General features: G+C 47.2%; 1 protein-coding gene and 1 long non-coding RNA gene across 4 annotated transcripts in view; one reads left to right on the forward strand and one right to left on the reverse strand.

Moving 5' to 3' along the window:
* Positions 1 to 482: 482 nt before the first annotated feature.
* Positions 483 to 8,643, reverse strand: LOC142075322 (uncharacterized). 2 transcript variants are annotated; one of them, XR_012670849.1, is made up of 3 exons: positions 8,232 to 8,643; positions 3,124 to 3,222; positions 483 to 2,751 (listed from the first exon to the last, which is right to left on the reverse strand). It is a non-coding gene; the product is annotated as an uncharacterized LOC142075322 (long non-coding RNA). The 2 variants fall into 2 exon arrangements; XR_012670848.1 differs by having other exon boundaries at positions 483 to 2,800.
* Positions 8,644 to 12,814: 4,171 nt separating this feature from the next.
* LOC142075712 (guanine nucleotide-binding protein G(q) subunit alpha) overlaps positions 12,815 to 15,961 on the forward strand; it is a 130,817-nt gene continuing 127,670 nt past the window's right edge. Inside the window, exon 1 of one of the 2 annotated variants that reach the window (XM_075137496.1) lies at positions 12,815 to 13,823. In XM_075137496.1, coding sequence (XP_074993597.1) covers positions 13,688 to 13,823 — 136 coding nt within the window. In that variant the 5' untranslated portion in view covers positions 12,815 to 13,687. Of the gene's footprint in view, positions 13,824 to 14,251; positions 14,928 to 15,961 lie in introns of those variants that run through there. The other variant, XM_075137497.1, reaches the window with a different exon arrangement.

Raw genomic sequence — 15,961 nt, forward strand, 5'->3', positions numbered from 1 at the left:
CATGTATTCGTTGCGATTTATACCTATGGGTCCTGAATTTGAAGGGTCTGTCAGATGAACAGTGGCATGACAACATTTGAGTGTACCCATTACAAAGTGCAAATGCATTACAACCAAATAAAATGCATTTGAGTCTCCAGCAGTAAATCCCTGGCTAACTTTTCTTTATTTCAACATTATGTTTGACATCTAGACTGGGTTTCCAACTATTCTCAAACACGACAGACTTCTGCCTCCACCCATAAAATCTCCTTTGACTGCTGAGACTGAGTATTCAACCCTTACTTTGGTAATAAACTGACAAAACAAAAGCGGGGGGGGAGAGAGGGAGAACCAAAAAGCCCTTCCCAAATTTAAGAAATTTAACGATGTCGTGGTTTAACCTGGCAGCAGCCAAATACCATGCAGCCGCTCGCTCACCCCCCCCACCGGGTGGGATGGGGGAGAGAATCAGAAGGGTAAAAGTGAGAAAAACTCGTGGGTTGAGATAAAGACAGTTTAATAGGGAAAGCAAAAGCTGTGCACACAAGCAAAGCAAAACAAGGAATTCATTCACCACTTCCCATCGGCAGGCAGGTGTTCAGCCATCTCCAGGAAAGCAGGGCTCCATCACACGTAACGGTAACTTGGGAAGACAAACGCCATCACTCCGAACGCCCCCCCTCCTTCTTCTTCTCCCAGCCTTATATGCTGAGCCCATTGGCCAGCTGGGCCAGCCGTCCTGGCCACGCTCCCTCCCAGCCCCCTGCACATCTGGCAGGGCATGGGAAGATGAAAAGTCCTTGACTAGCGTAAACAATACCTAACAACAACCAAAACATCAGTGTGTCATCAACATTATCCTCACACTACATCCAAAACACATCACTATACCAGTTAATAGGAAGAAAATCAACTCCACCCCAGCCAAAACCAGGACAGTATCCACCCCTTATTCCATACCATTTACATCATGCGTAGGTCCCACAGTATCCAATACATTCTCATTACCCACCATCCCCCTTCCCATCTTTTGATATAATACACAGATATCATTCCCTTAGTCTATGGACCACCCCTGTAAAATGTCCATAAAATATCCATAAAGGTACACAAAATGTCCACTGCGTTCATTTAGTCCATGACTTTGGGCTCCATCTGTTATGGTGGTCACTCAGGTCAGCAGAGGTGGTGTGTTGCGTGGAGTTACTGGGCATCAAAGCCGGCTCAGGTTGGGTCACTGCTGCACTTGCGCTGCTTCTTGTAAAGCTTGTCCTCCATTGGTTCAGGTGGTTCCTGCTATAGTAATTGCTATAACATGCAACTCAAATCATGGGTTACAACAATTTAAAGGTATTTCCATTACAATCTCCACCCCTGGTCCCTTTGGGCCAGACCATAGGGTTTAACGTTGCAACGAACTCCTCCCCTTGCCCTGCTCCGGCTTGGACTTATCCACAGACTGCAGTCCCTTAGGGGTGTACCTGCTCCAAGTGGAGCCTTACCTATGAGCCACAGTCTCTCCAGGGGTATACCTGCTGCAGCACAGGCTTATCCACAGCCACAGTCGCTTCGAGGTGCACCGGTTCCAGCGTGGCCTTCTCCATGGGCCACAGTCCCTTCAGAAGTAAACCTGCTCCAACATGGCTTTACCCATGGCTGCAATCTCTCCAGGGGTGTACCTCCCCTGTCATGCACTTATCCACGGCCACACGCTTTGAGGTGTTCCAGCATGACCTCATGCACAGCCACTGACGCTTCAAGGTGTACCTGCTGCAGCATAGACTTATCCACAGCCACAGATGCTTCGAGGTGTACCTTCTCCAGCGTGGACTTATCCTTAGGCCACAATCCCTTCAGAGGTATACCTGCTGCGGCACGGACATAATCACGGCCACAGATGCTTCGAGGTGTACCTGCTTGGGCATGGGCTTATCCTCGGTCACAGACGCCTCGGGGTGTCCTGCTCCCGCGTGGACTCAGCCACAGGTCACAGTCCCTTCGACTCGAGTTCACCCTGGAGTTCCAGCCTGTCCAGTGCAGCAGCACAGAAGCAGCAGCGATGCCCTGGCCATCTGCCAGCCCAGGCGCATCCCCATTGCTGTTATCAGAATGTTCCCAGGCACAGCACAGTAAGACGATCAGCAGTGCAGCAGTACGGCAAGCAGCGAGAGCAAAAAAGCAGCCACTAACGAGCACAAGACTCTAATACACATTAAGGCAAGCAAGCCCCATGGCAAGCACAAGAGCCTGCGAATTAATAGCTAAACAGCAGTAACAGCTATAATTCGACCTAGCGCATTCCAATCAAGCCTGTCGTTATCTCGAACCGTTCGAGCCCCACGTTGGGCGCCAAAAAGGACTGTCGTGGTTTAGTCTGGCAGCAGCCAAATACCACGCAGCCGCTCGCTCACCCCCCCGCCGGGTGGGATGGGGGAGAGAATCAGAAGGGTAAAAGTGAGAAAAACTCGTGGGTTGAGATTAAAGACAGTTTAATAGGGAAAGCAAAAGCCACGCACACAAGCAAAGCAAAACAAGGAATTCATTCACCACTTCCCATCGGCAGGCAGGTGTTCAGCCATCGCCAGGAAAGCAGGGCTCCATCATGCGTAACGGTTACTTGGGAAGACAAACACCATCACTCCGAACGCCCTCCCTCCTTCTTCTTCACCCAGCCTTATATGCTGAGCATGACGTCGTATGGTATGGAATAGCCCATTGGCCAGCTCGGCCAGCCGTCCTGGCCACGCTCCCTCCCAGCCCCCTGCACATCTGGCAGGGCATGGGAAGATGAAAAGTCCTTGACTAGCGTAAACAATACCTAACAACAACCAAAACATCAGTGTGTCATCAACATTATTCTCACACTACATCCAAAACACAGCACTATACCAGTTAATAGGAAGAAAATCAACTCCATCCCAGCCAAAACCAGGACAAACTAATAAAATGAAAACTTAAATAATGCCAGAAAATTAAAAAGTCCCGGGAAAATGTCCTTCCTAGAACCCTGTCTGAGGCTAACAGCTACTTTGGATTCACCTAAAAAAAGGCGTATTTCTGCCAATGCCTGTTAATGCCAAAGCACAAGCTACTTCTGAAAATATTTATGTAGATAAGCAATTGTAGGGAAATGCAACTCACATTGTTAAGAGATTCTTCAGAGGAACCCATGGTATCCCTATAATACAATACTGGTGTGACAAAGCTTCGGAGTCTCTCTGATTTCATGTGAGCATGCATCTAGATAAAAACAAACGGGGAATGAAGGGAGGAGAAAGCAATGGTTAGCAATGTCCAGTGCAACGTGTACACTCCAATACACACAATTCAGCAGCACCTTTTCATTTCTTATCTCTATGTCTTTTTGGCTCTTCCATATATCTGTGAAAAAAGGTATCAGTGCTGCATATAGAGAGAGAAGTACTGGCTTGCCTGAAGGCAAAGGAAGTATCTCTCGGGGTTTATTATTTGAATTTCTCTTTTCTTTCTCTGATTTTCCACCTTGCAATACCATGTTAATATACCCATGTTAATTTCTTCTTGACTCTTTAGCTGGGTGACATAGCTAAGCATTCCTTTTGGAGGAATAAACTCTACCCTGTTCTGAGTCGAACCCAATGGCTCAGTCTAATTGACTTGATTTCTATCCAAAGCACCTGTATAGAGAACAGCATTACTGGCTTGTAAAGTAGTAAGTGTCATTCAGGATCCATGTGCAAATACATGTTGTCAGATTATTATCGCAAACCAGAGATTATCATAAGCTTTAGAACTTACAATTATCAGCATGTCATTAATTCTTAGAATAATGTAAGAAGATGTAGCTTTTTTCTTTAGCATCTAGGAGTCTCTTTATGGCCATGTAAAGGGAACAAGATTAACTGCATGCATGCACAAACATTAAATCCTATCTTTGCACAGGGAACTTGGAAAACTGTTCAATGTCAAAGTATACATGCTCATGCACATTATGCTATAAATGCCAAAAACTTGAGAATACTAAACACTGGGAAAACAAATTAAATACTCTAGTTCTCTCCACTGTTAGTAGCACATTACCATAAACTGAAAAATGGTACTTCTTTATTGTTAAAATTTTTCTTTGACCTGACTGGCATTTTACTCATCAGAACAAAATGCAGGTTTTCCAGTTATCTGTATGCAGTGGAACAGTAGGGGGAGCTCAACGCTTTTTTCCTGGTAAATCTCACAGAATCAGGACTAGTTTCTTAGCGTAAGCAGATATTAATGGAAAAAGTTTTCCCCCGTACATACAAGAGGTTTGAATATGCAATGTAATCCAAAAGATAGCTAGAATTGTTCTCAGTATCCAACGTAAAATTCAACCGATTCTTCTGAAAATTTCCCAGTCTCTTCGAAGTTGTAGATCCATTAAACATTCTTTACTTTGGAGTAAAAAATTCACTTCCTGCAATCTCTTTAAATATATAACCACCAAAACAAAAACCGAATTTCAGAGTATTTTTATGTAGATTCTATGTAAGGTAATGCAAAGCCACAATTCAAAATATAACTGGATTAGGAAATAAGCCAATAGAAACACAGCACCCTGACAGCCTGCTTCGTTATTATGGCCACACCAGGGTAATAAATTATTTTTATCCAAATATGTATTTAAACCATCTTAGCACTCTATACAACTCTCTACATATGTTCAAAGCAGCATTCTGTAAGTGTTGAAAAGTCCCTTCGGACAAACGAAACCAGTCATATTATCCTTTTCCCTACTGATGAATTTCCATAATTCCCTCAAATATTATTATAGATGCACCAATCTTCCTTAAGAGAACAGAGCACTACCTAAAGCCAATGTTAAGTGCAGGGGAATTTGACTAATACACAGCAATCACTGTACTACTACCATTAGCTGTTTGTCTCAGGCATGAGAATTTTTTCCATTTCTGTCTAAGCAAGCTGAGGTTCACAAATCATCCCATACCGGCTTAGGCAACATTTCTATCTGGCTATCTTATGGTTATAACTGAAGTTATATAGCTAAAGTTATATTGATAGTTATAAACTAAGGCTTACAATACAACCCACTTTTTTACTTCTGTATGTAACTGAGTGCCTCAATTCCTGCAGAAGTATCAAATGGAAGCCAACTATTTGCCATATTCTAACTCAGTTTTCTCCACTATTTTAAATACATTTGCCGGAATCCTACTTTCCTCAAGTATTTGTGATGGCTTTACATAAGACTTAAAGAGGACCATTTTTTCTCAGTACTACAAGCTTTTCTAATGGATTCTCACATGAAGATAGAAAGATACCCCCATTGTTACTGTACCTCCACTTAAAGGAAGACATTGATCAGTTGTTGTCTTAAGATCCTTCTCTGCACTCTTAAAACAATAAAGACTGGAAATGGTCTCCTGATAGACTTCTGTTACCATTTTATAAAATTATATTGAGCAATAAAAATCATTTAATTGCCCATCCGAAAATGCAATTGACCAGGTCATAATTTTCATCCTTATGTCATTTACCACACTTACCACGTTTCCTTTTGTTTTTCATTAAGATATTTGGTAGTAATGTGCAAAAGGTATTCATGCTCCTATTAATACAAGATATAAAGCATATACAAAGTACAGGATTCATTGCTGAAGCTTCCAAATTCTTGCAGTGAATTTGTGTTTGAATTGCGTATTGAAAAGGCCATTTTAAGAAGTACTGTTACACGAAAGGAAGTATTTATTTTCTGTTCATATTCACTGGAAAAATATCACATTGACTCATGATTTTACATACTCTAACACTATATATGGAATTTCTGTGGAAAGAGGTATTTGCAGTTTCCTAGCTGTGAATTGTCAGTCTGCATTCACACATAAATTAATTTTTACACTGAATTTTCTCCATTTATATTCGTTTGTTTCTATGTTTACTACCTTTTAAGACCACCAGGTGAAAATACATATATACATGTGAGAGAACTAAAATGCATTGTCCCTTTAAATCTTTTGCTAATGGCAAGACTCTCTTTGATTTATCGTGTTGAATGATACCTGAATCTGTAATGATAGTGTGTGGTGTCTACTGGAATATGCACCAAGAGTATCCAATTATTATTTACTCTGCTATGGAATTATTCTGGCATAACAGTACAGAAATATTTTTTATTTCTTGTGTCACTATAGCGGTGATCACTTTATATTTACAGTTGCATAAAGCACATTCTGTGCTCTAAGTACTCGACCCCAGCTGGAACACCTTGCTTGCACTGAAATACAAAGCCATTTTTGAAAAACCCCGTCTTTTGATTAGGCATTGCTCAGTTAATTTAAGTGAGGAAACGATAGAATGCAAGATGATAATTTTTCACTTTACATACTAAACTTTAGCATAAGGTTGTGAAAAATATTGTGGCATGCTTTGATTTTGGATTCGTCTTTCATTATAAAATTAGAGCCAATGAGTAGTTATCCACAGTTCTTCTAGTGACATACTTTGGATTGCAAAAAAATAACCTCGGCTGATACACTCTTTGGGTGATGGAAGGAATTATGAATAACTTTCCAATTGGAAATACTAAAAGAACTACCTATATCTGGATACTATGTAACTTTTGTCTCCCTGTCTTGTGACACAGAAAGAAATAAGGTGGGAATGATGGCCTACCAGATTATTCTAATGGTTAGACTATTGCTAAGTATGTAAGATGAAATATTCGCCAAACAAACTGGAGGATTTACACCATTACAGTGTGTATGTTAAACATCTTAAAGGGAGCTCAGGGTCTGATACTACTGCGTATGATGATGAAAAACAGTGTAATTCCATTGAAGATGATGGAGTTACAACACTATGAAACCTGAATGAAATCAAAATTAGGTAGCATATACCCAAGAGCAGACTGTAGAAGAACAGTAGAAGTTAGAATAGGGAAAGAATGCTTGAGGTCTTAGATAAATACTCGAAACATCTAATGTCGTTATTTGTCACTTACAACCCAGCAAAGCATGGTTATTGTACGACTGCAAATGAACTAGACATTATACAAAGTCTCTATAGGTTAATAAGTATGCATGATGCAATAGCTTAGAGTAACTTATTTCGGAGTTGCACAAAAATAGAAACCCTATAAAGAATAAAAGCTGCCTCGTAAAAAATAATGCTAATTCAAGAAGCTGAAAGAAAAATGTGCTTGAATGTGAAGAACATAAGAAATAAGCATAAAAGGTATCTTGACAGAAGCAGCAGTATTCCTATGCTGCCAAAATACAGATTTATAATTTAGGTCACAGAGGTGGAAGCATACTATCCCACAGAGTAGATCCTGGGAGAAACACTTTATCACAAACTTTGCTGAAACCTTTGGGAGGATATTTTAGTCTATGTAGTTAACAAATAATAAAAATACAAATATGATAGCTGGATACATAATTGGCATCCATTTCATGACAAAAGCAGTCGATACACAATAGGACAAAAGTCATCACAGAGACAGCAGGTGCTAATATTGAACACTTAAGCTGAGCTTCTGTAGCACTATGATGTCAACTCATACTCTACCAATCTAATGATGTAATTTGTGTCATACGGCTACGTCAAGTCTTTTTGTTTCAGGGCTGGAATTTATGATGCTGTTCCACCAGACCTGTGCAGACCACATGAGAACAGTTGGCTGATGCAGCCACTGATCCAGTGGCTTATTGCCACAGAAAGGATGGTCTGGACTTCCCTGTGCCTACTGGCCATTTCCCTTGAGCAGGCTCGAAGGATCATCTGAACCTGAATTCCTTAAACTAACAGCAAACTAACTCAGGAAAAAAACCCAATAAAATAGGAGCAGTTGCATGCAGATTTTAGGAGTTCAGCCGGTGAGGGCCAGGGCTGGCGAGGGTGAGATGGTGCAGCGCAGGGGAGGGAACTGCAGGGTGATGGAGGGCAGAAGTCTCCCTCTGCCTCTTCTGTCCCACTTGCCTGCACGGTCAGCACCAGGACCTGCTGCCCACGGCGGCCATCTCACCCACCGGGCCTGCTGCCCACAGCAGCCATCTCACCGACAACGTGTACTGCTGACAGGAGCCATCTCACCCACAGCGTCTAGCAGGGGGCCTCGGTGTCACTCCTGTCCCTGCAGCTGCCATGGCACCTTCCCTCCCTGACTTGCGGAAACTACTAAAATTCCTTAATCCCTTGTCTCATCCCCTTTAGCCCTCTCCAGCCGGAGGAAGAACAAGCTCTGGACAAGCCTTCGTCCAGCCCCGAGCTCAACCTACCACTCGTCAGCACAGACATCTGGAGAGAAACGGCAGGCCACGAAGTGCTATTTTACGGAGAGTTTTCTCTCCCCCCCGACGGGCGGTTTCTGGAAGCGGCCGTGTGGCACAGGAAGGCGGCACGCCGACGCGCCCTGTTTTGCGGCGGGGCAGACCCAGCGCTGTGGTGAGGGCCGGACAGACCAAGAGGTGCCGCTCGCCGCGCAACGGCAGGCAGCTGCGGCCCTCACCGCGCCGGGGCCAGGCGCCGAAACGCAGCGATGCCAACATCACCAGGGCCCCCATCTGAGGGCCGGAGGGAAAACACCATTTCCGCTCCGCAGCGCGAAGGAGCAGGAAACGGGCAGCGCCGCCCGCCCGCTGCCCCAGGCCCTCCGTGTCCCCCTGGCCGCGGCTGCGCGGGCCCGCCGGCAGCCGGACAGCGCGCCTTCCGGCCGGCAGGGGGCGCCGCCGCCGCGCCGCGGAGCGGGCGGGAGCGCCCCGGCCCCTGGGAGGGGCGGCCGGGGCGCGGCACGGGGCCCGCGAGGGGCGGCCGGGGCAGGGCGCGGGCTCCGTGAGGGGCGCGTCGGCACCGCCTGGCTGGTTCTGCCTGGAACGGCAGCTGCGCGCAAGCGGGAACGTTGTAATGGGGGATGAACGTTCCTGGAGAAGTGGACTCTCCCGTTAGTTTTACATACACGCGTGCACACATACATACATGCACCAACTTTCCTCCTCCGGCATGCTCTGCAGAGCCATGAAGGTGCGTAGGGTGCAGCCGTGCCGCACGGAGTCCAGCTCTGCACAGCACGTACGCGGCCGTGCCTGGCAAGCAACGCCCTCCTGATAGCTTCTCTGCCGCTTCGTTTTGCTTTCCGCCTCGGATGGCCAGGGCGGGATAGGGTGTCGCGCCGCCACCAGCTGAGGCTGCGGCAGGGCCTACGGTTCAGAGTTCCCACTGGAATTTTGTAAGCTTTCGCAAACACCTGAAACTAAGTGTTAGTAAAGGCGACTCATAAAGAAAAAGGAGTCTCTGGTACTTAAGACCGCAAAGCAAAACATGAAACAATGCTGAGGCTTTTGATAGCGTGCTATATTATGCTATAATGTGTATAGTGTGTATGGCAGTGATGCTACACATGCCGTACTTCTCTACAGAACATCCCTCCACTGATGTTAATAGAAAAAATTAGTAGGATCGAGAGAGCATTTGAAGCACAAAAGAATATCGAACAATTCTTGCACTTTTTCAGAAATAAGTCATCAATAAGAATCTCGATATACAAATAGTTAAAAGGAAATAAATTTTTAAAAATTCACATAAATCAAATGAACAAACGAGTTTTTTAACTCTTCCCTAGTCATTAGTCTGTAACTTAGGACCTTGGCAGTCAGCTTTTACTTTGAAATACACTGGGAAACTTTCAGGTGGTGATTTGTCAAAACAACACATACTGGAACAAACTGATGATATCAGTTGAAGGAAATTGCAGATACTGGATGTTATTCATTTAACACTAGAGAACCAGCAGATACAATGTGTTTGTTGGTCTAAAAAAGAAAAAAAAAACCAAACAAAAACCTGATTAGGATGGCATACTGAAGGATAATTTGCTCTACTCAGATACACTGATGGCCTCTAAATTAACTGCAAGTACTCACAAACAAGACTGAGATGTACTTCTGCATAGCACCGTGAAAACATCTTCCTAATGCATAACTGCAATCAAAAAGCACTTGCAAGATATTCCATTGCTTAAGATGTGATTCTGACTAACTACGAAAATCCTGCAATGTTGCTATACACGATCTGCTGTTTTACTGTCATGTGAGTACCAAGTTCAGATACTGTTTGGAATCTGTCAAAACATCACAGAAAACGTATCTCAAGCAGAAGAAACAGAAAAGAGTGACAATAAATGTCTTCATGGAAGGAAGACTTTAAAAACCGGGATAGTTTAGTGCGAAGAATGATACAAAGATGATAAAACCGACCAGTGATTTCCCAACCTTTGCTGGCTTCTGAGGAAGAATACTGAAGATGCAGGGTGTTTAATATCATAATTTGCTTCCTCTGTCAATCTCACTTTTAACTTTTAATTTCCTGTGGCAGTAAGCAGCATTAAAATGTCTCACAGGCAACGGGTTGCTATGAGCCATGCACTGGAGACTACCTGGATAGAGGAATATGAGATTATTAATGCTACAGGGGAGGCTTATCAGGAAGTATCTGTCCAGGATTAGGTAACAGTATGGACAGTATCAATGGATAATAATTATCTGTATGGGCAATAATGGTGTCTGTCATTTACTGATAGTTCTTATTAGGATAAAATATTTATAAAGGATGTTTCATGTTTCAAAACAAAAGCCAACCATTATGGAGATGAGGGCTGGAAAGAAATTCCCTTGTAGGTTTATTATCATGTAATTGTCCATAATGGGGGTTCTTCTGATTTCCACTAAGTCACAAAGCAAATGGGTAAAACAGCGTGTAATGGCTATCTGCTGATGCCAGATTCAGGACTAGATAGCTCATCCATTAAAAATCTGAAGATATTTATTCAGTGGAGATTTAAAACCCAATGATGTCAATGGGAGCGGTACCTACAGATTAAATTTACGGTCCCTGGAGTGTCTTTTCTCCTTAAAAATGCAAAATTAAATGACAGTTCTGCATTTGAGGTACACGCTGTGTTCATGCCTTCTACACTGAGCATATAAACGAGTTGGTTAAGAAAGCTGAATCAGACTTCATCTATTAGGGCATGTTACAATATTGTCTGAGGTATGTAGTTTTCAATAGAACCGCTGTGCCCACAACTTGTGAGGGGATTTTGATACAGTTCACCCAAAGGTCGCAAATTTGTCAAGCCATTCATACCCTTTCTTCAGACACGATGCCAAAAGACGGTTGCTACGGACTTGAACTCCGTGTACCAGTGTTCCAGGCACAAAACAGTTGCACATCCATCGAGTATCTCTTGTGACCTGTACCATGCACCCATCTTCACCTTTTTGGGCCACGGCTTTTAGAAGAAAACTCTGGTATATTGAGAATTAATTTCATGAGGAATTTTTTTCCCTCCCTTTCATTACTTATTCGCATTTTTATGTAAGCTGTCCCTGTAATTCATTTCTTTATTGAGTTTAATGTTAATGCATTCATCTGGGACCAAAAGATGGATAGATAAATACATAGATATACCTACATACATACAGCTTTTAAAATAAAGAAGATAGTGTGAATGAAATACAATTTTTCATTAATAACTAGGATTACACAATTTTGACTAAACGTCATGTATTAATTTACTGGAATAAAGAAATGTAATTATAAAAAAGATTCCAAGTTCTATTAACTGTTTTTATACGTTATACATGAACATACTATATAGATTTATGTAGAAATCATGCATTTTTTAAAGTAACGAAAAAATTTTTAATGCTTTAAAAATTGATTGACTATTATTTTCCTGATTACTGCATTCTTGTTTTTTAATTCCCTCCTAGTACTACGCCCTATGGCGGACCCTACTTAATTCATATTGCTCGTACATATGAAGAGTTTTAAGAAAGAGCACGTGAATCTCAAAACAGATGTCAAGCGGAGCTGGAAAGGACATCACACCTGAAACTAGAAGATGGAGAGCGATGCGCTGGCCCTCTCCCCTCTTCATAGGCTAGTACGAGTTTCCCAGCAGATTTTGCAACATTCCCAGATACAAATAGTTTAATATGGAGGTGGGCAAACGAAGGGCAGGTGTGAGAATTCTGCAAGGAGTTTATGAATCCACAAAAACTAGAAGCTGCGTCAACAGGTCCCATCCAATTGTGTGCATCACCCATGCACCCATCAACACTGGGGGCTACTGGAGGCTACGTGAGGACAGCCGGACCGGGGCTGGGACTGAGGGCGAGCGAGGCCGGGGCCGGGGCCGGGGGTGGCAGTTACCAGCGTCGGCCGAATAGAGATCACAGCAGCGGAACACAGGACGCAGTGAGCGTACCGGTTCCTTCCAGCGAGGCGGGGAAGTGCCCCACCGCTCTTGTGGCAAACGTCTTTGCTTTCCCCGCACATGACAGCACCGCTCAGGCAGGGTGTCAGGGCTGCGGGCGTAAAACCTTACTAGTGCCTGGCGGTGTACGCTGCCCCGCTTCGCGATTCCATTCTGGCTGAAGGTGGAGAAGGTACTTCTCCCCTCCCTCTCCCTTCCCTCCTGCCGGCTGTCACATTTCCCCCCCCGGCCCTGCCAAGCCAAGCCGTCTCTTCTAGGACGGGCACGGACAAGAATGTGTGTCCCCGACTGAAGACAAAGGAAGCGAAAGCAAACACAACGCCTGGCGCTAGGGAAAGCTCTGCCCTGCAGGACGAACCGGAGCAGGCTGCGTTCCTCGCGGCCATTTGGTGTGAGAAACCGCCCGGCCTCTCCCCCCACCTCCCCTCCCCTGCCCTCCGCCACCGCCGCAGGGCGGGCGGGGGCGGCCTTGGGGCGCCGGGCCCGGCTGGGGGCGGGGGACGGCATCCCGGGGGGGTGGCCCGCTCTCCCGGCCGCTCGCCCCCAGCGTGCGGCGGCGCGGGGGGAGAGCGGGAGAGGCGGCGGGAGAGACGGTCCGCCATATTTCTGCCTCACCACGCCCGCGGAGCCGAGCCATTGAAAAGCCGGGCGAGCCCGGCCCCTGCCTGCCTCCTTGCCTCCTCTTCCTCCCCGGCGGCTCCCGGCCACCCGCCCCCTCTCTCGTCCTTACTGGTAGGGCAGGGGCGAGCCGCGGCAGCTCTCCGGCAGCGGCTTTCCCCGCCAGAGCGGCGAGCGGCCGCCCCGCCGGGAGGGAGCGTCGGCCGCCAGGACGTTCTTCCCACCAGGCGCGCGCCGAGGTCGCCGGGCAGCGGCGGGCTCGCCCGCCCCGCAGCAGCTGGGCTCCCGCTCCAGGGCGCGGGGAGCGGCGGGGAAATGTGTGTGCGGAGCGGCGGAGGGAGTAGCGGGCATTAGCATTTCCACAGGGGGTGGGGTGGTCGCGTCGGAGGGCGGTGGGGGTGTCGGCCGCCAGGGACGCTCGGGGACCGTGTTGGCTGCGGGCGGCGGCGAGGGAAGGGGAGCAGCAGGGCGAGGGGCGGCGGCGGCGAGCGGCTCGGCTCGGCTGGGTAGCGCTGCTGCCGCCGCGGTGGATGTTTCCATGTTGTTTGGTGCATGATTTAGAGGAGAGGAGGAGTTGGCAGCGGCGGGTGTCGGCGGCAGGGAGCGGGGATCCGCGCCGCCAGCGGCCCTGCCTCTTTCTCTTCGCCCCTGTGTGGCATCGAGGCAGCTGCCTGCGCTTGCCCTGCGGCGCCCGGCGGCGGCTCCCGGGCAGAGAGCGCCTGTGCCCCCCGGGGCCGGTGCGGCGGCGGCGGGGTGCGTGTGTGTGAGTGCGGGGGGGGTGTGTGTGTGTGCGTGCGATTTTAGGGGGGGTGGGGGTTGTGTCTGAACCAGTTAGGAAGAATGACTCTGGAGTCCATCATGGCGTGCTGCCTGAGCGAGGAAGCCAAGGAAGCTCGGCGGATCAACGACGAGATCGAGCGGCAGCTGCGCCGGGACAAGCGGGACGCCCGCCGGGAGCTGAAGCTGCTGCTGCTGGGTGAGTGCGGGCTGCCGCCGCCCGGCTCGGCCCGGCCGCCTCGCCTCGCCTCGGCTCGGCTCGGGCCGCCGCCGGCGCGCACGCCCCAGGTGCCGCCGGGGCTGCCGCCCAGGCACCGCCGCCGCCGGCCGGCGCGTTACATGGCGGGGCCGAGGCAGCCGGCGGCGGGGCCGGGGCGACGGCGGGGCCGGTTGGGCAGCCCCCCGGCGCTCGCCGCCTCCGCCGCGGGGAGCCGGCGGCCGTGCCCCCGCCGTGGCGGGGCGTGTGTGCCCGCCCGCGGGCATCGCCGGCGGCGAGGCGAACGGCTGCGGTTCCTGCGGGTGGGCTTGGTGTGGAGGGCGAACGGCCTTCCAAAATGGAGAAGGGAAGGATGGCGGGGGAGTGAGGGGGTGCGGGGCGGGGGGAGCCAAATGTCGGCGGCCGTGTGTGTAGGAGAGCGGTGGCAAGAAAGCGGATTAACGAAGGGACTCGCAGGGGGAGTTGCTGCGAGATCGATGGTGGCGGGTTTAATATCTGCATTGTTCTGTGAGCCTCGGGAAGGTTGTTGGCTCACTGGTTGCATTTTTTATTGTGATTTTTATTTAATGAGGTAAACTGGGATAAGGGGCTTATGCTCAGATTGTAGACTGGTTTTTAGAAAGAAAAGGGAACGGTAAAGCCCCAGATGCACACACGAAGCTGAGGAGTAACCTGAAGTATGCAGAAGGATAGCAGGATCTTTAATACCTATGGAATCCACTCACTGGTCAGGAAATAAAATCTATTGTATCATTTCTCTTTAATTAAAACAGGTTGTTATTGTGGAGCTGCAAGTATGCAGTGTTTATCTAATAGAAATTTGGCTTGTGTTAAAAAATAAGCCTTCTGAATTAAAATACGTCTGTCTGTATCCAGTGTGCTTGACTATGTCGTGCAGCTCCCGTGGTAATACGGCTTCTGCCGGGACTCGCAGGCCTTGAAATATGTCTGCACCACTGTCTGGAGCGTGGATGAGTGGGGATGTTCCAAGTGGACGCGGGATGTTTATGCTGAAGATTTTTGTCTTGGGTCATGTATATGAAAGCGGTGATTTATACTGGGGGAGTAAACTGCCTTTTCAATGAGGTAAGGAGAGTTGAAAGGAAAAGTCAGAATATGTTTTAGTGGTTCCATATGAATATGCTGTTTCCTGCAGCTTGTCTTCTGGAGATGGAGAAGAGTGTTGGGATCCTTAACTGGTGTGGGAAAGGAGTGGTGAACACAGATGCAGCACTCCCAGTAATAACGTTCTGTCTCATTTTGGCCTAAACATAGGCAAACGTGGTTTTGTTGCAGTAGTGCTAGAGGCTTCTCCCAGGTTTTCAAAAATGTATGAAATTTACTGAATGAGACAAATATAGATTACCCAGAGAAGGAATTTGGAGATCCGCTTCCGCAGTCAGTAATGCAGAGCTTGTACTGCTTTGCAAACATGAAGTAGGTGGTGGTAGATCGGGGCCCAATTGTGGCATCGCTTTGGACCAAATGGGATACGGGGACTTGAGGGAGAACAGGGGAGAGGCCTCCCCATAGAAAGTGTGGGGGAAAACTCTCTCGGGTGCCTGTATGAAAGGTTTTTGCGTTCATCAGCATCAGTGCCAAACCAAGAGTTCTGGCACGCTTGTGAAGGCGTAAGCGTGATGTACTAGAGACCAAGAGGGGCCAATGATCGGTTGCTCATACTTACCCAGCACATCTATACCGGCATATCTGTATACTTGGGTAATGAAACCAGTACAGAAATTGTTACTGTGCACACATTTTTGGTCTTTTGCTTTGTCAGCCTCTGTCATATGTTTGACTGAAAGTGTGTGTGCACGTGCAGCTGTTTGGATTAGCACTTAATGATCTGATCTTGTAAAATGCAGTATAGTGGTGAACCACTGTTGGGAGTCATGGGATTGGGTAGAGATTCGAGTTTCAATTCATAAACAAATTTTGAGGAAAACTTTTTTATTAGTGGGTTTATTTTAGGTATCTGATAGCGCTGTTTTTTTAGTCACTCTCACTGCTTCCCCAGCATAGGCAGTTGCTCGGTTATTAAGTTTGTGTTGTTTGTGTGGGTCATTCATGTGGTTATGTGACGGACAAAACCATTTTAGAATAGAAAAGTCATTAAA

Source organism: Calonectris borealis, chromosome Z (assembly GCF_964195595.1).
Source record: "Calonectris borealis chromosome Z, bCalBor7.hap1.2, whole genome shotgun sequence".
NCBI lineage: Eukaryota > Metazoa > Chordata > Aves > Procellariiformes > Procellariidae > Calonectris > Calonectris borealis.